Raw genomic sequence first — 21,217 nt, 5'->3', positions numbered from 1 at the left:
TACATTTCATTTGGATATACACAGAATGTCCCATCACCAATCAGGGGTTGCAGTGGCTTCACATTGGTGAGAGGAAGTCTTGGATGTGGGTTGTGACGGACCACCTGGCACCCTGATTGGGTGATTTCCAAGAGAACTGCTTCCTCACCACTGGGACACAGGACCAAGGTATTATAGCAGGGCATTGTACCCAAGAACTAGATGGCACTAGCTTAGGCGCAAACACCTTTTATTGAACAGAAAACACAGGTTTGTATACTCTTCAGAAATGGGCGAAGTCCCCACATGAACAATAAAAACTCATATTACACATTGGGATAAACACCCCACACCGATTAAGTAACGAGCTGAAGCTGACACCAGGCTAATCCCATCATATAGGAGCCTCCAGGAAGACCAGCCAACAGACAATAGGTGACTCAATTAACAAAACAACTGTAAACACATCACACCTTAAACCGATTACAGCACGAGACCACCGCATCGGCTTGTTCTGAGCTGATTATATTAACATCTGCTCTGAGTCTAGGAAGGAGGGGGGGTTGAAGCGGTCAATGTTGGTTTGGGTACAGAGACCCCAAATCTGTATCCCGGTCCTCCAGTTCTCAGTCTGTGTGTTTCGGGGAGACATGACCTGAATCCGAAGTAAACTACTCCAAAGGCACAAATCTCCCAAAGAATGGAGCCCCTCAGAGGCCAGGGCCCATGGTCAGTAGGCAAGAGGGCTAGCCTGCAGTTCCCTCCTAAAGACCCCGTCCCGGTTGGGTCTGTCACAAGGGTCATCCATCTTCCAGTGCTTTTCCAATCATCAATTACATTGAATGAGGGGTGTCTGGGATTAGTGTGGCCCCTGTTCCAGGGTTATGTCCAACAGCCAATCAGGTGACACAATCCTTGTTCAATCTCCTTCAGACTTCTTAACCGCCTCCCGCCCACCATATAAGGTAATGATGGACGCAAGGCGGTTCTCTCGTTCTGGGAGGAGTCATATGACATCCTCCCACTCTAACCGCGCGTGCGTGGCTCCGATCGGTAGTGCGTTGTGTCCCTCAGACACAGCGGATCACCAGTCAATGGAAAGAGCCGAAGACGTTGTCTCGGTCATGTGATCAGCTGTGTCCAATCACAGCGATCGCATGTAAATAAGGAAATGCTCGTTATCGGCCGTCCTCTACTCACGAACCGTCACGCTGACAGAGGAGAGGAGAGGAGAGCTGGTAATTGGCATTCCTCAGAGGGGACATCTACACTGATCAGTGTGCCCTGATGATCAGTGTAGCCCCATCAATGCCACCTGTCAGTGCTCATCAGTGCCACATCAATGCTACATATCAGTGCCCATCTGAGCTGCCTCTCAGTGCCACCTATCAGTGCCAGTCAGTGCTGCCTATCAGTGCCAGTCAGTGCTGCCTATCAGTGCCAGTCAGTGCTGCCTATCAGTGCCATATATGAGTGCTGCCTTTCAGTGCCACCTACCAGTGCCTCCTCATCAGTGCCGCCTATCAATGCCAGTCAGTGCCACCTATCAGTGCCAGTCAGTGCTGCCTATCAGTGCCCATCAGTGCTGCCTATCAGTGCTGCCTATCAGTGCCATATATGAGTGCTGCCTTTCAGTGCCACCTACCAGTGCCTCCTCATCAGTGCCGCCTATCAGTGCCCATCACTGCAGCCTCATTAGCGCACATCAGTGAAGGAGAAAATCACTTATTTACAAAATTTTACAGAAATATAATAGAAACTAAGAAAAAACTTTTTTTTCAAAATTTTCAGTTGTTTTTGTTTTTTTAGCAAAAAATAAAAAACCCCGAGGTGACTAAATACCACCAAAAGAAATCTTTATCTGTCTCAAAAAAAATGATAAAAATTTCATTTGGGTACAGTGCTGCATGACCGCGCAATTGTCATTCAAAGTGTGACAGCGCTGAAAGCTGGAAATTGGCCTGGGCAGGAAGGGGTTAATGATGAGATGTCATCCAATATAGCCGCCATCTGTATGAATGACGTGTGTGTGCAGATCTGCGGCTCTGTGGCCTCAACATGCATGTGTTTCCTGTGTCACCCGTTACTTGAACCCTTTGGTGGTGTCACCCATTAGAATTCCTCTACTTGTTCACAGGTGGTCTGGGCTGAGACACAACGGGTCGGATGTGGAGAACAATTCTGTGAGAAGATGGAGGGGTTTGAACATGCCAACATGCATTTCCTGGTCTGTAACTACGAACCTCCGTAAGTCAGCAACCAATCGGCAGTCTTTGATTTGTCACATGCTGGGAAATGCCTTTAGCTGACACCTTTCTTATAAAGACAATGACACCGATAACTCCTTTAGGGTTCCTTGGGTTAGGTTTGGGTTCCTAGGTTTAGAGTTCCTGGCATTAGGTTTAGTGTTGGGGTTCCTAGGTGTAGGGTTCCTAGAGTTAGGTTTAGAGTTGGGGTTCCTAGGTGTAGGGTTCCTGGGGTTAGGTGTAGTGTTGGGGTTCCCAGGTTTAGGGTTCCTAGAGTTAGGTTTAGAGTTGGGGTTCCTAGGTGTAGGGTTCCTGGGGTTAGGTGTAGTGTTGGGGTTCCTAGGTTTAGGGTTCCTTGGGTTAGGTTTAGTGTTGGGGTTCTTGGTGTAGGGTTCCTGGGGTTAGGTGTAGTGTTGGGGTTCCTAGGTTTAGGGTTCCTGGGGTTAGGTGTAGTGTTGGGGTTCCTAGGTTTAGGGTTCCTAGAGTTAGGTTTAGAGTTGGGGTTCCTAGGTGTAGGGTTCCTGGGGTTAGGTGTAGTGTTGGGGTTCCTAGGTTTAGGGTTCCTTGGGTTAGGTTTAGTGTTGGGGTTCCTAGGTTTAGGGTTCCTGGGGTTAGGTGTAGTGTTGGGGTTCCTAGGTTTAGGGTTCCTGGGGTTAGGTGTAGTGTTGGGGTTCCTAGGTGTAGGGTTCCTGGGGTTAGGTTTAGTGTTGGGGTTCCTAGGTGTAGGGTTCCTGGGGTTAGGTGTAGTGTTGGGGTTCCTAGGTTTAGGGTTTCTTGGCTTAGGTTTAGTGTTTGGGTTCCTAGGTTTAGAGTTCCTGGCATTAGGTTTAGAGTTGGGGTTCCTAGGTGTAGGGTTCCTGGGGTTAGGTGTAGTGTTGGGGTTCCTAGGTTTAGGGTTCATTGGGTTAGGTTTAGTGTTGGGGTTCTTGGTGTAGGGTTCCTGGGGTTAGGTGTAGTGTTGGGGTTCCTAGGTTTAGGGTTCCTGGGGTTAGGTGTAGTGTTGGGGTTCCTAGGTGTAGGGTTCCTGGGGTTAGGTGTAGTGTTGGGGTTCCTAGGTTTAGGGTTCCTTGGGTTAGGTTTAGTGTTTGGGTTCCTAGGTTTAGAGTTCCTGGCATTAGGTTTAGAGTTGGGGTTCCTAGGTGTAGGGTTCCTGGGGTTAGGTGTAGTGTTGGGGTTCCTAGGTTTAGGGTTCCTTGGGTTAGGTTTAGTGTTGGGGTTCTTGGTGTAGGGTTCCTGGGGTTAGGTGTAGTGTTGGGGTTCCTAGGTTTAGGGTTCCTGGGGTTAGGTGTAGTGTTGGGGTTCCTAGGTGTAGGGTTCCTGGGGTTAGGTTTAGTGTTGGGGTTCTTGGTGTAGGGTTCCTGGGGTTAGGTGTAGTGTTGGGGTTCCTAGGTGTAGGGTTTCTGGGGTTAGGTTTAGTGTTGGGGTTCCTAGGTGTAGGGTTTCTGGGGTTAGGTTTAGTGTTGGGGTTCCTAGGTGTAGGGTTCCTGGGGTTAGGTTTAGTGTTGGGGTTCCTAGGTGTAGGGTTTCTGGGGTTAGGTGTAGTGTTGGGGTTCCTAAGTGTAGGGTTTCTGGGGTTAGGTGTAGTGTTGGGGTTCCTAAGTGTAGGGTTTCTGGGGTTAGGTGTAGTGTTGGGGTTCCTAAGTGTAGGGTTTCTGGGGTTAGGTTTAGTGTTGGGGTTCCTAGGTGTAGGGTTCCTGGGGTTATGTTTAGTGTTGGGGTTCCTAGGTGTAGGGTTTCTGGGGTTAGGTGTAGTGTTGGGGTTCCTAGGTGTAGGGTTTCTGGGGTTAGGTGTAGTGTTGGGGTTCCTAGGTGTAGGGTTTCTGGGGTTAGGTGTAGTGTTGGGGTTCCTAGGTGTAGGGTTCCTGGGGTTAGGTGTAGTGTTGGGGTTCCTAGGTGTAGGGTTTCTGGGGTTAGGTGTAGTGTTGGGGTTCCTAAGTGTAGGGTTTCTGGGGTTAGGTGTAGTGTTGGGGTTCCTAAGTGTAGGGTTTCTGGGGTTAGGTGTAGTGTTGGGGTTCCTAAGTGTAGGGTTTCTGGGGTTAGGTGTAGTGTTGGGGTTCCTAGGTGTAGGGTTTCTGGGGTTAGGTGTAGTGTTGGGGTTCCTAGGTGTAGGGTTCCTGGGGTTAGGTGTAGTGTTGGGGTTCCTAGGTGTAGGGTTTCTGGGGTTAGGTGTAGTGTTGGGGTTCCTAAGTGTAGGGTTTCTGGGGTTAGGTTTAGTGTTGGGGTTCCTAGGTGTAGGGTTTCTGGGGTTAGGTTTAGTGTTGGGGTTCCTAGGTGTAGGGTTCCTGGGGTTAGGTTTAGTGTTGGGGTTCCTAGGTGTAGGGTTTCTGGGGTTAGGTGTAGTGTTGGGGTTCCTAAGTGTAGGGTTTCTGGGGTTAGGTGTAGTGTTGGGGTTCCTAAGTGTAGGGTTTCTGGGGTTAGGTGTAGTGTTGGGGTTCCTAAGTGTAGGGTTTCTGGGGTTAGGTTTAGTGTTGGGGTTCCTAGGTGTAGGGTTCATGGGGTTAGGTTTAGTGTTGGGGTTCCTAGGTGTAGGGTTTCTGGGGTTAGGTGTAGTGTTGGGGTTCCTAGGTGTAGGGTTTCTGGGGTTAGGTGTAGTGTTGGGGTTCCTAAGTGTAGGGTTTCTGGGGTTAGGTGTAGTGTTGGGGTTCCTAGGTTTAGGGTTCCTTGGGTTAGGTTTAGTGTTGGGGTTCTTGGTGTAGGGTTCCTGGGGTTAGGTGTAGTGTTGGGGTTCCTAGGTTTAGGGTTCCTGGGGTTAGGTGTAGTGTTGGGGTTCCTAGGTGTAGGGTTCCTGGGGTTAGGTTTATTGTTGGGGTTCTTGGTGTAGGGTTCCTGGGGTTAGGTGTAGTGTTGGGGTTCCTAGGTGTAGGGTTCCTGGGGTTAGGTTTAGTGTTGGGGTTCCTAGGTGTAGGGTTCCTGGGGTTAGGTGTAGTGTTGGGGTTCCTAGGTGTAGGGTTTCTTGGGTTAGGTGTAGTGTTGGGGTTCCTAGGTGTAGGGTTCCTGGGGTTAGGTTTAGTGTTGGGGTTCCTAGGTGTAGGGTTTCTGGGGTTAGGTGTAGTGTTGGGGTTCCTAGGTGTAGGGTTTCTGGGGTTAGGTGTAGTGTTGGGGTTCCTAGGTGTAGGGTTTCTGGGGTTATGTTTAGTGTTGGGGTTCCTAGGTGTAGGGTTTCTGGGGTTAGGTGTAGTGTTGGGGTTCCTAAGTGTAGGGTTTCTGGGGTTAGGTTTAGTGTTGGGGTTCCTAGGTGTAGGGTTCCTGGGGTTAGGTTTAGTGTTGGGGTTCCTAGGTGTAGGGTTTCTGGGGTTAGGTGTAGTGTTGGGGTTCCTAGGTGTAGGGTTTCTGGGGTTAGGTGTAGTGTTGGGGTTCCTAGGTGTAGGGTTCCTGGGGTTAGGTGTAGTGTTGGGGTTCCTAGGTGTAGGGTTTCTGGGGTTAGGTGTAGTGTTGGGGTTCCTAAGTGTAGGGTTTCTGGGGTTAGGTGTAGTGTTGGGGTTCCTAAGTGTAGGGTTTCTGGGGTTAAGTTTAGTGTTGGGGTTCCTAGGTGTAGGGTTTCTGGGGTTAGGTGTAGTGTTGGGGTTCCTAGGTGTAGGGTTCCTGGGGTTAGGTTTAGTGTTGGGGTTCCTAGGTGTAGGGTTTCTGGGGTTAGGTTTAGTGTTGGGGTTCCTAGGTGTAGGGTTTCTGGGGTTAGGTGTAGTGTTGGGGTTCCTAGGTGTAGGGTTTCTGGGGTTAGGTTTAGTGTTGGGGTTCCTAGGTGTAGGGTTTCTGGGGTTAGGTGTAGTGTTGGGGTTCCTAAGTGTAGGGTTTCTGGGGTTAGGTGTAGTGTTGGGGTTCCTAGGTGTAGGGTTTCTGGGGTTAGGTGTAGTGTTGGGGTTCCTAGGTGTAGGGTTCCTGGGGTTAGGTTTAGTGTTGGGGTTCCTAGGTGTAGGGTTTCTGGGGTTAGGTGTAGTGTTGGGGTTCCTAAGTGTAGGGTTTCTGGGGTTAGGTGTAGTGTTGGGGTTCCTAAGTGTAGGGTTTCTGGGGTTAGGTGTAGTGTTGGGGTTCCTAGGTTTAGGGTTCCTTGGGTTAGGTTTAGTGTTGGGGTTCTTGGTGTAGGGTTCCTGGGGTTAGGTGTAGTGTTGGGGTTCCTAGGTTTAGGGTTCCTGGGGTTAGGTGTAGTGTTGGGGTTCCTAGGTGTAGGGTTCCTGGGGTTAGGTTTAGTGTTGGGGTTCTTGGTGTAGGGTTCCTGGGGTTAGGTGTAGTGTTGGGGTTCCTAGGTGTAGGGTTCCTGGGGTTAGGTTTAGTGTTGGGGTTCCTAGGTGTAGGGTTTCTGGGGTTAGGTGTAGTGTTGGGGTTCCTAGGTGTAGGGTTCCTGGGGTTAGGTTTAGTGTTGGGGTTCCTAGGTGTAGGGTTTCTGGGGTTAGGTGTAGTGTTGGGGTTCCTAGGTGTAGGGTTTCTGGGGTTAGGTGTAGTGTTGGGGTTCCTAGGTGTAGGGTTTCTGGGGTTAGGTGTAGTGTTGGGGTTCCTAGGTGTAGGGTTTCTGGGGTTATGTTTAGTGTTGGGGTTCCTAGGTGTAGGGTTTCTGGGGTTAGGTGTAGTGTTGGGGTTCCTAAGTGTAGGGTTTCTGGGGTTAGGTGTAGTGTTGGGGTTCCTAGGTGTAGGGTTCCTGGGGTTAGGTTTAGTGTTGGGGTTCCTAGGTGTAGGGTTTCTGGGGTTAGGTGTAGTGTTGGGGTTCCTAGGTGTAGGGTTTCTGGGGTTAGGTTTAGTGTTGGGGTTCCTAGGTGTAGGGTTTCTGGGGTTAGGTGTAGTGTTGGGGTTCCTAGGTGTAGGGTTTCTGGGGTTATGTTTAGTGTTGGGGTTCCTAGGTGTAGGGTTTCTGGGGTTAGGTGTAGTGTTGGGGTTCCTAAGTGTAGGGTTTCTGGGGTTAGGTGTAGTGTTGGGGTTCCTAAGTGTAGGGTTTCTGGGGTTAGGTTTAGTGTTGGGGTTCCTAGGTGTAGGGTTCCTTGGGTTAGGTTTAGTGTTGGGGTTCCTAGGTGTAGGGTTTCTGGGGTTAGGTTTAGTGTTGGGGTTCCTAGGTGTAGGGTTTCTGGGGTTAGGTGTAGTGTTGGGGTTCCTAGGTGTAGGGTTTCTGGGGTTATGTTTAGTGTTGGGGTTCCTAGGTGTAGGGTTTCTGGGGTTAGGTGTAGTGTTGGGGTTCCTAAGTGTAGGGTTTCTGGGGTTAGGTGTAGTGTTGGGGTTCCTAAGTGTAGGGTTTCTGGGGTTAGGTTTAGTGTTGGGGTTCCTAGGTGTAGGGTTTCTGGGGTTAGGTGTAGTGTTGGGGTTCCTAGGTGTAGGGTTCCTGGGGTTAGGTTTAGTGTTGGGGTTCCTAGGTGTAGGGTTTCTGGGGTTAGGTGTAGTGTTGGGGTTCCTAGGTGTAGGGTTTCTGGGGTTAGGTGTAGTGTTGGGGTTCCTAGGTGTAGTGTTGGGGTTCCTAGGTGTAGGGTTTCTGGGGTTAGGTTTAGTGTTGGGGTTCCTAGGTGTAGGGTTCCTGGGGTTAGGTTTAGTGTTGGGGTTCCTAGGTGTAGGGTTTCTGGGGTTAGGTGTAGTGTTGGGGTTCCTAAGTGTAGGGTTTCTGGGGTTAGGTGTAGTGTTGGGGTTCCTAAGTGTAGGGTTTCTGGGGTTAGGTGTAGTGTTGGGGTTCCTAAGTGTAGGGTTTCTGGGGTTAGGTTTAGTGTTGGGGTTCCTAGGTGTAGGGTTCATGGGGTTAGGTTTAGTGTTGGGGTTCCTAGGTGTAGGGTTTCTGGGGTTAGGTGTAGTGTTGGGGTTCCTAGGTGTAGGGTTTCTGGGGTTAGGTGTAGTGTTGGGGTTCCTAAGTGTAGGGTTTCTGGGGTTAGGTGTAGTGTTGGGGTTCCTAAGTGTAGGGTTTCTGGGGTTAGGTTTAGTGTTGGGGTTCCTAGGTGTAGGGTTTCTGGGGTTAGGTGTAGTGTTGGGGTTCCTAGGTGTAGGGTTTCTGAGGTTAGGTGTAGTGTTGGGGTTCCTAGTTGTAGGGTTCCTGGGGTTAGGTGTAGTGTTGGGGTTCCTAGGTGTAGGGTTCCTGGGGTTAGGTGTAGTGTTGGGGTTCCTAGGTTTAGGGTTCCTGGGGTTAGGTGTAGTGTTGGGGTTCCTAGGTGTAGGGTTTCTGGGGTTAGGTGTAGTGTTGGGGTTCCTAGGTGTAGGGTTTCTGGGGTTAGGTTTAGTGTTGGGGTTCCTAGGTGTAGGGTTTCTGGGGTTAGGTGTAGTGTTGGGGTTCCTAGGTTTAGGGTTCCTGGGGTTAGGTGTAGTGTTGGGGTTCCTAGGTGTAGGGTTCCTGGGGTTATGTTTAGTGTTGGGGTTCCTAGGTGTAGGGTTTCTGGGGTTAGGTGTAGTGTTGGGGTTCCTAGGTGTAGGGTTCCTGCGGTTAGGTTTAGTGTTGGGGTTCCTAGGTGTAGGGTTTCTGGGGTTAGGTGTAGTGTTGGGGTTCCTAAGTGTAGGGTTTCTGGGGTTAGGTGTAGTGTTGGGGTTCCTAAGTGTAGGGTTTCTGGGGTTAAGTTTAGTGTTGGGGTTCCTAGGTGTAGGGTTTCTGGGGTTAGGTGTAGTGTTGGGGTTCCTAGGTGTAGGGTTCCTGGGGTTAGGTTTAGTGTTGGGGTTCCTAAGTGTAGGGTTTCTGGGGTTAAGTTTAGTGTTGGGGTTCCTAGGTGTAGGGTTTCTGGGGTTAGGTGTAGTGTTGGGGTTCCTAGGTGTAGGGTTTCTGGGGTTAGGTGTAGTGTTGGGGTTCCTAGGTGTAGGGTTTCTGGGGTTAGGTTTAGTGTTGGGGTTCCTAGGTGTAGGGTTTCTGGGGTTAGGTTTAGTGTTGGGGTTCCTAGGTGTAGGGTTTCTGGGGTTAGGTGTAGTGTTGGGGTTCCTAGGTGTAGGGTTTCTGGGGTTAGGTGTAGTGTTGGGGTTCCTAGGTGTAGGGTTTCTGGGGTTAAGTTTAGTGTTGGGGTTCCTAGGTGTAGGGTTTCTGGGGTTAGGTGTAGTGTTGGGGTTCCTAGGTTTAGGGTTTCTTGGGTTAGGTTTAGTGTTTGGGTTCCTAGGTTTAGAGTTCCTGGCATTAGGTTTAGAGTTGGGGTTCCTAGGTGTAGGGTTCCTGGGGTTAGGTGTAGTGTTGGGGTTCCTAGGTTTAGGGTTCATTGGGTTAGGTTTAGTGTTGGGGTTCTTGGTGTAGGGTTCCTGGGGTTAGGTGTAGTGTTGGGGTTCCTAGGTTTAGGGTTCCTGGGGTTAGGTGTAGTGTTGGGGTTCCTAGGTGTAGGGTTCCTGGGGTTAGGTGTAGTGTTGGGGTTCCTAGGTTTAGGGTTCCTTGGGTTAGGTTTAGTGTTTGGGTTCCTAGGTTTAGAGTTCCTGGCATTAGGTTTAGAGTTGGGGTTCCTAGGTGTAGGGTTCCTGGGGTTAGGTGTAGTGTTGGGGTTCCTAGGTTTAGGGTTCCTTGGGTTAGGTTTAGTGTTGGGGTTCTTGGTGTAGGGTTCCTGGGGTTAGGTGTAGTGTTGGGGTTCCTAGGTTTAGGGTTCCTGGGGTTAGGTGTAGTGTTGGGGTTCCTAGGTGTAGGGTTCCTGGGGTTAGGTTTAGTGTTGGGGTTCTTGGTGTAGGGTTCCTGGGGTTAGGTGTAGTGTTGGGGTTCCTAGGTGTAGGGTTTCTGGGGTTAGGTTTAGTGTTGGGGTTCCTAGGTGTAGGGTTTCTGGGGTTAGGTTTAGTGTTGGGGTTCCTAGGTGTAGGGTTCCTGGGGTTAGGTTTAGTGTTGGGGTTCCTAGGTGTAGGGTTTCTGGGGTTAGGTGTAGTGTTGGGGTTCCTAAGTGTAGGGTTTCTGGGGTTAGGTGTAGTGTTGGGGTTCCTAAGTGTAGGGTTTCTGGGGTTAGGTGTAGTGTTGGGGTTCCTAAGTGTAGGGTTTCTGGGGTTAGGTTTAGTGTTGGGGTTCCTAGGTGTAGGGTTCCTGGGGTTATGTTTAGTGTTGGGGTTCCTAGGTGTAGGGTTTCTGGGGTTAGGTGTAGTGTTGGGGTTCCTAGGTGTAGGGTTTCTGGGGTTAGGTGTAGTGTTGGGGTTCCTAGGTGTAGGGTTTCTGGGGTTAGGTGTAGTGTTGGGGTTCCTAGGTGTAGGGTTCCTGGGGTTAGGTGTAGTGTTGGGGTTCTTGGTGTAGGGTTTCTGGGGTTAGGTGTAGTGTTGGGGTTCCTAAGTGTAGGGTTTCTGGGGTTAGGTGTAGTGTTGGGGTTCCTAAGTGTAGGGTTTCTGGGGTTAGGTGTAGTGTTGGGGTTCCTAAGTGTAGGGTTTCTGGGGTTAGGTGTAGTGTTGGGGTTCCTAGGTGTAGGGTTTCTGGGGTTAGGTGTAGTGTTGGGGTTCCTAGGTGTAGGGTTCCTGGGGTTAGGTGTAGTGTTGGGGTTCCTAGGTGTAGGGTTTCTGGGGTTAGGTGTAGTGTTGGGGTTCCTAAGTGTAGGGTTTCTGGGGTTAGGTTTAGTGTTGGGGTTCCTAGGTGTAGGGTTTCTGGGGTTAGGTTTAGTGTTGGGGTTCCTAGGTGTAGGGTTCCTGGGGTTAGGTTTAGTGTTGGGGTTCCTAGGTGTAGGGTTTCTGGGGTTAGGTGTAGTGTTGGGGTTCCTAAGTGTAGGGTTTCTGGGGTTAGGTGTAGTGTTGGGGTTCCTAAGTGTAGGGTTTCTGGGGTTAGGTGTAGTGTTGGGGTTCCTAAGTGTAGGGTTTCTGGGGTTAGGTTTAGTGTTGGGGTTCCTAGGTGTAGGGTTCATGGGGTTAGGTTTAGTGTTGGGGTTCCTAGGTGTAGGGTTTCTGGGGTTAGGTGTAGTGTTGGGGTTCCTAGGTGTAGGGTTTCTGGGGTTAGGTGTAGTGTTGGGGTTCCTAAGTGTAGGGTTTCTGGGGTTAGGTGTAGTGTTGGGGTTCCTAGGTTTAGGGTTCCTTGGGTTAGGTTTAGTGTTGGGGTTCTTGGTGTAGGGTTCCTGGGGTTAGGTGTAGTGTTGGGGTTCCTAGGTTTAGGGTTCCTGGGGTTAGGTGTAGTGTTGGGGTTCCTAGGTGTAGGGTTCCTGGGGTTAGGTTTATTGTTGGGGTTCTTGGTGTAGGGTTCCTGGGGTTAGGTGTAGTGTTGGGGTTCCTAGGTGTAGGGTTCCTGGGGTTAGGTTTAGTGTTGGGGTTCCTAGGTGTAGGGTTTCTGGGGTTAGGTGTAGTGTTGGGGTTCCTAGGTGTAGGGTTTCTTGGGTTAGGTGTAGTGTTGGGGTTCCTAGGTGTAGGGTTCCTGGGGTTAGGTTTAGTGTTGGGGTTCCTAGGTGTAGGGTTTCTGGGGTTAGGTGTAGTGTTGGGGTTCCTAGGTGTAGGGTTTCTGGGGTTAGGTTTAGTGTTGGGGTTCCTAGGTGTAGGGTTTCTGGGGTTAGGTGTAGTGTTGGGGTTCCTAGGTGTAGGGTTTCTGGGGTTATGTTTAGTGTTGGGGTTCCTAGGTGTAGGGTTTCTGGGGTTAGGTGTAGTGTTGGGGTTCCTAAGTGTAGGGTTTCTGGGGTTAGGTTTAGTGTTGGGGTTCCTAGGTGTAGGGTTCCTGGGGTTAGGTTTAGTGTTGGGGTTCCTAGGTGTAGGGTTTCTGGGGTTAGGTGTAGTGTTGGGGTTCCTAGGTGTAGGGTTTCTGGGGTTAGGTGTAGTGTTGGGGTTCCTAGGTGTAGGGTTCCTGGGGTTAGGTGTAGTGTTGGGGTTCCTAGGTGTAGGGTTTCTGGGGTTAGGTGTAGTGTTGGGGTTCCTAAGTGTAGGGTTTCTGGGGTTAGGTGTAGTGTTGGGGTTCCTAAGTGTAGGGTTTCTGGGGTTAAGTTTAGTGTTGGGGTTCCTAGGTGTAGGGTTTCTGGGGTTAGGTGTAGTGTTGGGGTTCCTAGGTGTAGGGTTCCTGGGGTTAGGTTTAGTGTTGGGGTTCCTAGGTGTAGGGTTTCTGGGGTTAGGTTTAGTGTTGGGGTTCCTAGGTGTAGGGTTTCTGGGGTTAGGTGTAGTGTTGGGGTTCCTAGGTGTAGGGTTTCTGGGGTTAGGTTTAGTGTTGGGGTTCCTAGGTGTAGGGTTTCTGGGGTTAGGTGTAGTGTTGGGGTTCCTAAGTGTAGGGTTTCTGGGGTTAGGTGTAGTGTTGGGGTTCCTAGGTGTAGGGTTTCTGGGGTTAGGTGTAGTGTTGGGGTTCCTAGGTGTAGGGTTCCTGGGGTTAGGTTTAGTGTTGGGGTTCCTAGGTGTAGGGTTTCTGGGGTTAGGTGTAGTGTTGGGGTTCCTAAGTGTAGGGTTTCTGGGGTTAGGTGTAGTGTTGGGGTTCCTAAGTGTAGGGTTTCTGGGGTTAGGTGTAGTGTTGGGGTTCCTAGGTGTAGGGTTTCTGGGGTTAGGTGTAGTGTTGGGGTTCCTAAGTGTAGGGTTTCTGGGGTTAGGTGTAGTGTTGGGGTTCCTAGGTTTAGGGTTCCTTGGGTTAGGTTTAGTGTTGGGGTTCTTGGTGTAGGGTTCCTGGGGTTAGGTGTAGTGTTGGGGTTCCTAGGTTTAGGGTTCCTGGGGTTAGGTGTAGTGTTGGGGTTCCTAGGTGTAGGGTTCCTGGGGTTAGGTTTAGTGTTGGGGTTCTTGGTGTAGGGTTCCTGGGGTTAGGTGTAGTGTTGGGGTTCCTAGGTGTAGGGTTCCTGGGGTTAGGTTTAGTGTTGGGGTTCCTAGGTGTAGGGTTTCTGGGGTTAGGTGTAGTGTTGGGGTTCCTAGGTGTAGGGTTCCTGGGGTTAGGTTTAGTGTTGGGGTTCCTAGGTGTAGGGTTTCTGGGGTTAGGTGTAGTGTTGGGGTTCCTAGGTGTAGGGTTTCTGGGGTTAGGTTTAGTGTTGGGGTTCCTAGGTGTAGGGTTTCTGGGGTTAGGTGTAGTGTTGGGGTTCCTAGGTGTAGGGTTTCTGGGGTTATGTTTAGTGTTGGGGTTCCTAGGTGTAGGGTTTCTGGGGTTAGGTGTAGTGTTGGGGTTCCTAAGTGTAGGGTTTCTGGGGTTAGGTGTAGTGTTGGGGTTCCTAGGTGTAGGGTTCCTGGGGTTAGGTTTAGTGTTGGGGTTCCTAGGTGTAGGGTTTCTGGGGTTAGGTGTAGTGTTGGGGTTCCTAGGTGTAGGGTTTCTGGGGTTAGGTTTAGTGTTGGGGTTCCTAGGTGTAGGGTTTCTGGGGTTAGGTGTAGTGTTGGGGTTCCTAGGTGTAGGGTTTCTGGGGTTATGTTTAGTGTTGGGGTTCCTAGGTGTAGGGTTTCTGGGGTTAGGTGTAGTGTTGGGGTTCCTAAGTGTAGGGTTTCTGGGGTTAGGTGTAGTGTTGGGGTTCCTAAGTGTAGGGTTTCTGGGGTTAGGTTTAGTGTTGGGGTTCCTAGGTGTAGGGTTCCTTGGGTTAGGTTTAGTGTTGGGGTTCCTAGGTGTAGGGTTTCTGGGGTTAGGTTTAGTGTTGGGGTTCCTAGGTGTAGGGTTTCTGGGGTTAGGTGTAGTGTTGGGGTTCCTAGGTGTAGGGTTTCTGGGGTTATGTTTAGTGTTGGGGTTCCTAGGTGTAGGGTTTCTGGGGTTAGGTGTAGTGTTGGGGTTCCTAAGTGTAGGGTTTCTGGGGTTAGGTGTAGTGTTGGGGTTCCTAAGTGTAGGGTTTCTGGGGTTAGGTTTAGTGTTGGGGTTCCTAGGTGTAGGGTTTCTGGGGTTAGGTGTAGTGTTGGGGTTCCTAGGTGTAGGGTTCCTGGGGTTAGGTTTAGTGTTGGGGTTCCTAGGTGTAGGGTTTCTGGGGTTAGGTGTAGTGTTGGGGTTCCTAGGTGTAGGGTTTCTGGGGTTAGGTGTAGTGTTGGGGTTCCTAGGTGTAGGGTTTCTGGGGTTAGGTGTAGTGTTGGGGTTCCTAGGTGTAGGGTTTCTGGGGATAGGTTTAGTGTTGGGGTTCCTAGGTGTAGGGTTCCTGGGGTTAGGTTTAGTGTTGGGGTTCCTAGGTGTAGGGTTTCTGGGGTTAGGTGTAGTGTTGGGGTTCCTAAGTGTAGGGTTTCTGGGGTTAGGTGTAGTGTTGGGGTTCCTAAGTGTAGGGTTTCTGGGGTTAGGTGTAGTGTTGGGGTTCCTAAGTGTAGGGTTTCTGGGGTTAGGTTTAGTGTTGGGGTTCCTAGGTGTAGGGTTCATGGGGTTAGGTTTAGTGTTGGGGTTCCTAGGTGTAGGGTTTCTGGGGTTAGGTGTAGTGTTGGGGTTCCTAGGTGTAGGGTTTCTGGGGTTAGGTGTAGTGTTGGGGTTCCTAAGTGTAGGGTTTCTGGGGTTAGGTGTAGTGTTGGGGTTCCTAAGTGTAGGGTTTCTGGGGTTAGGTTTAGTGTTGGGGTTCCTAGGTGTAGGGTTTCTGGGGTTAGGTGTAGTGTTGGGGTTCCTAGGTGTAGGGTTTCTGGGGTTAGGTGTAGTGTTGGGGTTCCTAGTTGTAGGGTTCCTGGGGTTAGGTGTAGTGTTGGGGTTCCTAGGTGTAGGGTTCCTGGGGTTAGGTTTAGTGTTGGGGTTCCTAGGTGTAGGGTTCCTGGGGTTAGGTGTAGTGTTGGGGTTCCTAGGTGTAGGGTTCCTGGGGTTAGGTGTAGTGTTGGGGTTCCTAGGTTTAGGGTTCCTGGGGTTAGGTGTAGTGTTGGGGTTCCTAGGTGTAGGGTTTCTGGGGTTAGGTGTAGTGTTGGGGTTCCTAGGTGTAGGGTTTCTGGGGTTAGGTTTAGTGTTGGGGTTCCTAGGTGTAGGGTTTCTGGGGTTAGGTGTAGTGTTGGGGTTCCTAGGTTTAGGGTTCCTGGGGTTAGGTGTAGTGTTGGGGTTCCTAGGTGTAGGGTTTCTGGGGTTAGGTGTAGTGTTGGGGTTCCTAGGTGTAGGGTTCCTGGGGTTATGTTTAGTGTTGGGGTTCCTAGGTGTAGGGTTCCTGCGGTTAGGTTTAGTGTTGGGGTTCCTAGGTGTAGGGTTTCTGGGGTTAGGTGTAGTGTTGGGGTTCCTAAGTGTAGGGTTTCTGGGGTTAGGTGTAGTGTTGGGGTTCCTAAGTGTAGGGTTTCTGGGGTTAAGTTTAGTGTTGGGGTTCCTAGGTGTAGGGTTTCTGGGGTTAGGTGTAGTGTTGGGGTTCCTAGGTGTAGGGTTCCTGGGGTTAAGTTTAGTGTTGGGGTTCCTAGGTGTAGGGTTTCTGGGGTTAGGTGTAGTGTTGGGGTTCCTAGGTGTAGGGTTTCTGGGGTTAGGTGTAGTGTTGGGGTTCCTAGGTGTAGGGTTTCTGGGGTTAGGTTTAGTGTTGGGGTTCCTAGGTGTAGGGTTTCTGGGGTTAGGTGTAGTGTTGGGGTTCCTAGGTGTAGGGTTTCTGGGGTTAGGTGTAGTGTTGGGGTTCCTAGGTGTAGGGTTTCTGGGGTTAAGTTTAGTGTTGGGGTTCCTAGGTGTAGGGTTTCTGGGGTTAGGTGTAGTGTTGGGGTTCCTAGGTGTAGGGTTCCTGGGGTTATGTTTAGTGTTGGGGTTCCTAAGTGTAGGGTTCCTGCGGTTAGGTTTAGTGTTGGGGTTCCTAGGTGTAGGGTTTCTGGGGTTAGGTGTAGTGTTGGGGTTCCTAAGTGTAGGGTTTCTGGGGTTAGGTGTAGTGTTGGGGTTCCTAGGTGTAGGGTTCCTGGGGTTAGGTTTAGTGTTGGGGTTCCTAGGTGTAGGGTTTCTGAGGTTAAGTTTAGTGTTGGGGTTCCTAGGTGTAGGGTTTCTGGGGTTAGGTGTAGTGTTGGGGTTCCTAGGTGTAGGGTTCCTGGGGTTAGGTTTAGTGTTGGGGTTCCTAAGTGTAGGGTTTCTGGGGTTAAGTTTAGTGTTGGGGTTCCTAGGTGTAGGGTTTCTGGGGTTAGGTGTAGTGTTGGGGTTCCTAGGTGTAGGGTTTCTGGGGTTAGGTGTAGTGTTGGGGTTCCTAGGTGTAGGGTTTCTGGGGTTAGGTGTAGTGTTGGGGTTCCTAGGTGTAGGGTTTCTGGGGTTAGGTTTAGTGTTGGGGTTCCTAGGTGTAGGGTTTCTGGGGTTAGGTTTAGTGTTGGGGTTCCTAGGTGAGCTGGGGGTGCAGGGGAGCTGGGGGGGGGCAGGAAGCATCTGTGCTGTCTGATGGTATATGGAGCAGGTGGGCTATGGATGGGTTTGATGAGCTGTGACCGGTGGGAGGGGGGCTGAGCTGAGGGCATCTTTACTGTGAATTATCCTGCAGGGGGCATCTATGCTCTGATGTAAGGGGTACCTGTGGTGTGCTGGGGGTGCAGGGGGAGCTATGCTCTGATGTAAGGGGTACCTGTGGTGTGCTGGGGGTGCAGGGGGAGCTATGCTCTGATGTAAGGGGTACCTGTGGTGTGCTGGGGGTGCAGGGGGAGCTATGCTCTGATGTAAGGGGTACCTGTGGTGTGCTGGGGGTGCAGGGGGAGCTATGCTCTGATGTAAGGGGTACCTGTGGTGTGCTGGGGGTGCAGGGGGAGCTATGCTCTGATGTAAGGGGTACCTGTGGTGTGCTGAGAGGTGCAGGGGGCAGCTCAGCTGTGCCACAAATGTTCTGCACCCCTCCCCCCCGCCCCGTCAGTGTGCGCCTCCTCCTGGCCCAAGTCTATAAATGAATCCCCGGAGAAGCTCATGAATGTTCAGCTGGAGAAAGCTGGCCGAGAACACAATATTACGTCTGGGGGGCCGGATCTGGCCGGGAACACAATATTACGTCTGGGGGGCCGGATCTGGCCGGGAACACAATGTTACGTCTGGGGGGGCCGGATCTGGCCGGGAACACAATGTTACGTCTGGGGGGCCGGATCTGGCCGGGAACACAATGTTACGTCTGGGGGGCCGGATCTGGCCGGGAACACAATATTACGTCTGGGGGGTCGGATCTGGCCGGGAACACAATATTACGTCTGGGGGGCCGGATCTGGCCGGGAACACAATATTACGTCTGGGGGGCCGGATCTGGCCGGGAACACAATATTACGTCTGGGGGGCCGGATCTGGCCGGGAACACAATGTTACGTCTGGGGGGCCGGATCCGGTTTTATTGCTGTGACTCCGGGAGGGAAGTAAATGACTTTTCCAGGCTGGATCCTCCGCTGTTGGGAATGATACAATTCAGGATCCCATGGAGGAGAATCACAGGCAGGAAAGTCACTTGTGATTAATGAAATGTATGTGAGCTGTGAGGAGAGACATGGAAAACACTCACACTGGTCCCTGGGTGAGAAACATCTGCTGGAAGCTGCCGGCTTTTCTGGGAACAAACCCCAACCGTGTCCTCCCCGTCCTATTACTAATATCGGCAACAAATGCCGGAGGACAACCAATCGGCAGCCAGGAACACAGCATTGTACCATCAACGTACGAGTCGGGTGAGATGTGACGGGACCGGCAGAAGGATGGGATTGTAGATCCGGTAGAAGGATGTGATTGTAGATCCGGTAGAAGGATGTGATTGTAGATCCGGCAGAAGGATGGGATTATAGATCCGGTAGAAGGATGTGATTGTAGATCCGGCAGAAGGATGGGATTGTAGATCCGGTAGAAGGATGGGATTGTAGATCCGGCAAAAGGATGCGATTGTAGATCCAGTAGAAGGATGGGATTGTAGATCCGGCAAAAGGATGCGATTGTAGATCCAGTAGAAGGATGTGATTGTAGATCCGGTAGAAAGATGTGATTGTAGATCCGGTAGAAGGATGCGATTGTAGATCCGGTAGAAGGATGTGATTGTAGATCCGGTAGAAGGATGGGATTGTAGATCCAATAGAAGGATGGGATTGTCGATCCGGTAGAAGGATGCGATTGTAGATCCGGCAGAAGGATGGGATTGTAGATCCAATAGAAGGATGGGATTGTAGATCCGGTAGAAGGATGGGATTGTAGATCCGGCAGAAGGATGGGATTGTAGATCCGGCAAAAGGATGGGATTGTAGATCCGGCAAAAGGATGGGATTGTAGATCCGGCAGAAGGATGGGATTGTAGATCCGGCAGAAGGATGGGATTGTAGATCCGGCAGAAGGATGGGATTGTAGATCCAGTAGAAGGATGGGATTGTAGATCCGGGTTCATTCTGTGTCATTAGAGAATCATTATTCATCAGTCAGAGACAAATGTCCACCAATCAGCATTTGGGAAGGTCAGAGCAGCTTCTAGGCTGGAGGTGACACCGAGGTGCCGTCCTGGAGACACGGATCTCTCCCCTTCCTGAACCTCAGGCGAATCCTCGACATTTCGGGGACAAGGGGCGGGGAGACGGCCCCACAACGTCTGCCAACCATTTCTAGCTACAGATCAGAGGAATCCATTTCATAGGGAGCTAAAATATTAGTTGCAGAGAGATGGAAATCCTTCCTTCTGATTGGACACACTTTAGGCTCCACCTACACTGTATTTGTATTGTATGCAGAATCCCAGAGAAACGCACAAAGCGGTAATATGGCGCCTGATTGCGACAAGGAAACAATGATTGGTCGCCATTGGACTGATGAGCTGGAGTGGGAAATCCTATCCCTGACCCGGCGATCCATCTCTTCCCAGCCCATTCAGCTCTGGGCACTTCAGAACACAGAACGTCCTGTGGGCGGGTACAGGAACACCCCCCAGGGTTGATTGGTCAAGGTCTAAAGTCCCGCCCACATACATATTTCAATACATTGAAGACCCTGAGATATGGGCGGGGTGATTGGTACAGAGCCGGTTCCATATGATTGGCCAATCGCGGACTTTCTTCTGACTTTCACCAGAACTGGGGATACGTTTTATTTCATAGTGAAGAGCCAATCGTGTGTCTTCTTGTCTTTCTTGTCATTCATTTCCTTTGTACATAATGTAGGCTCCGCCCACTCGGGATATTAACCATTTGCCGCCCACCTTATGGCCGAATGGCGGCCGGCAAATGTCATCAGCGTTCCGGGTGGACGCCATATGGCGTCCTCCTGCACATGCGCAGATCGCGCTCCTGCAGAGCCACTCCGGTCATGTACCTCGGACACCGACCGATGACAGATCTGAGTATCGGCCCCCATTGCCGGTACCATGTGACCTGCTGTGACCAATTACAGCAGGTCACATGACAGTTGTATACAATGGATGGCTTCATTCATGCACATGTCATGTGATTGGCTGTGGTCAAATCACAGCTAAGTACAAAAAAAACAAACAAACCCTGATTGGATGGATGTCATTCAGTAAATGTTTGCTGATAGTAAAGTCATTCTTTGTTATAAGTAAATTGTGTAAAAAAAAAAAAAATACTGATGACTTCCCCAAAGTAGTACAATGTTACTATGGTACTATTGTATGGTTACTATGGTAATATACTACTTTGGCCATAGTGAAATATGAAAAAAAAATCTTAAAAAAAAAGAAAAAAAATTTAATAAAAAATAATAAAAATAAATAAATAAATAAATAAAAAATATTTTCACACTGTCACCAGTCAGTGTCCCTGATCACCGCCATGCCAGTTATATGATGACGCTGCACTGCACTGGGGACAGGATGGAAAAACAAAAATAATGAGACTAAGTTTTTTCATTTTCCGAAAAATTATGACAAAAAAAATACAACTTCAAAAAACCCGCCATTCCTCTTATGAAGTACGTCGGACTGTCTACTCTGCAAAAAGGGGTCATGTGGGGGATATCTGTACTGTCCTGACATTTGGGGGATATCTGTACCGTCCTGACATTTGGGGGATATCTGTACTGTCCTGACATTTGGGGGATATCTGTACTGTCCTGACATTTGGGGGATATCTGTACCGTCCTGACATTTGGGGGATATCTGTACCGTCCTGACATTTGGGGGATATCTGTACCGTCCTGACATTTGGGGGATATCTGTACCGTCCTGACATTTGGGGGATATCTGTACCGTCCTGACATTTGGGGGATATCTGTACCGTCCTGACATTTGGGGGATATCTGTACCGTCCTGACATTTGGGGGATATCTGTACCGTCCTGACATTTGGGGGATATCTGTACCGTCCTGACATTTGGGGGATATCTGTACCGTCCTGACATTTGGGGGATATCTGTACCGTTCTGACATTTGGGGGATATCTGTACCGTCCTGACATTTGGGGGATATCTGTACCGTCCTGACATTTGGGGGATATCTGTGCCGTCCTGACATTTGGGGGGATTTGTACCTTCCTGACATTTGGGTGGATTTGTACCATCCTGACATTTGGGGGATATCTGTACTGTCCTGACATTTGGGGGATATCTTTACCGTCCTGACATTTGGGGGATATCTGTACTGTCCTGACATTTGGGGGGATTTGTACCTTCCTGACATTTGGGGGGGTTTGTACCGTCCTGACATTTGGGGGATATCTGTACCGTCCTGACATTTGGGGGATATCTGTACTGTCCTGACATTTGGGGGATATCTGTACCGTCCTGACATTTGGGGGATATCTGTACCGTCCTGACATTTGGGGGATATCTGTACCGTCCTGACATTTGGGGGATATCTGTACCGTCCTGACATTTGGGGGATATCTGTACCGTCCTGACATTTGGGGGGATATCTGTACCGTCCTGACATTTGGGGGGATATCTGTACCGTCCTGTCATTTGGGGGATATCTGTACCGTCCTGTCATTTGGGGGATATCTGTACCGTCCTGACATTTGGGGGATATCTGTACCGTCCTGACATTTGGGGGATATCTGTACCGTCCTGACATTTGGGGGATATCTGTACCGTCCTGACATTTGGGGGATATCTGTCCTGTCCTGACATTTGGGGGGATATCTGTCCTGTCCTGACATTTGGGGGGATATCTGTACCGTCCTGACATTTGGGGGGATATCTGTACCGTCCTGACATTTGGGGGGATATCTGTACCGTCCTGACATTTGGGGGATATCTGTACCATCCTGACATTTGGGGGATCTCTGTACCGTCCTGACATTTGGGGGATATCTCTACCGTCCTGACATTTGGGGGATATCTGTACCGTTCTGACATTTGGGGGATATCTGTACCGTTCTGACATTTGGGGGATATCTGTACCGTCCTGACATTTGGGGGATATCTGTCCTGTCCTGACATTTGGGGGATATCTGTCCTGTCCTGACATTTGG

The 21,217-nt window shown here is 50.4% G+C and overlaps 1 protein-coding gene across 4 annotated transcripts in view; it reads left to right on the top strand.

The window, feature by feature from the left end:
• Nucleotides 1-21,217, top strand: part of LOC149455315 (uncharacterized) — an 83,311-nt gene that overhangs the window by 23,826 nt on the left and 38,268 nt on the right. For all 4 annotated transcript variants that reach the window (XR_016314080.1, XR_016314081.1, XM_089686466.1 and 1 more), the window contains exon 3: nucleotides 2,117-2,226. Coding sequence is in view for 2 of the 4 variants with exons in the window: in XM_089686466.1 (XP_089542592.1) it covers nucleotides 2,117-2,226 (110 nt within the window). In the remaining 2 variants the exon portion in view is untranslated. The remainder of the gene's footprint in view (nucleotides 1-2,116; nucleotides 2,227-21,217) is intronic.

This window comes from Staurois parvus, unplaced genomic scaffold, assembly GCF_062004578.1.
Source record: "Staurois parvus isolate SC_StPar_1 unplaced genomic scaffold, SC_StPar_1.0 ptg000398l, whole genome shotgun sequence".
Lineage (NCBI taxonomy): Eukaryota > Metazoa > Chordata > Amphibia > Anura > Ranidae > Staurois > Staurois parvus.
Note: the sequence above shows the minus strand (reverse complement) of the source record. Positions and strands in the feature narration are given on the sequence as shown.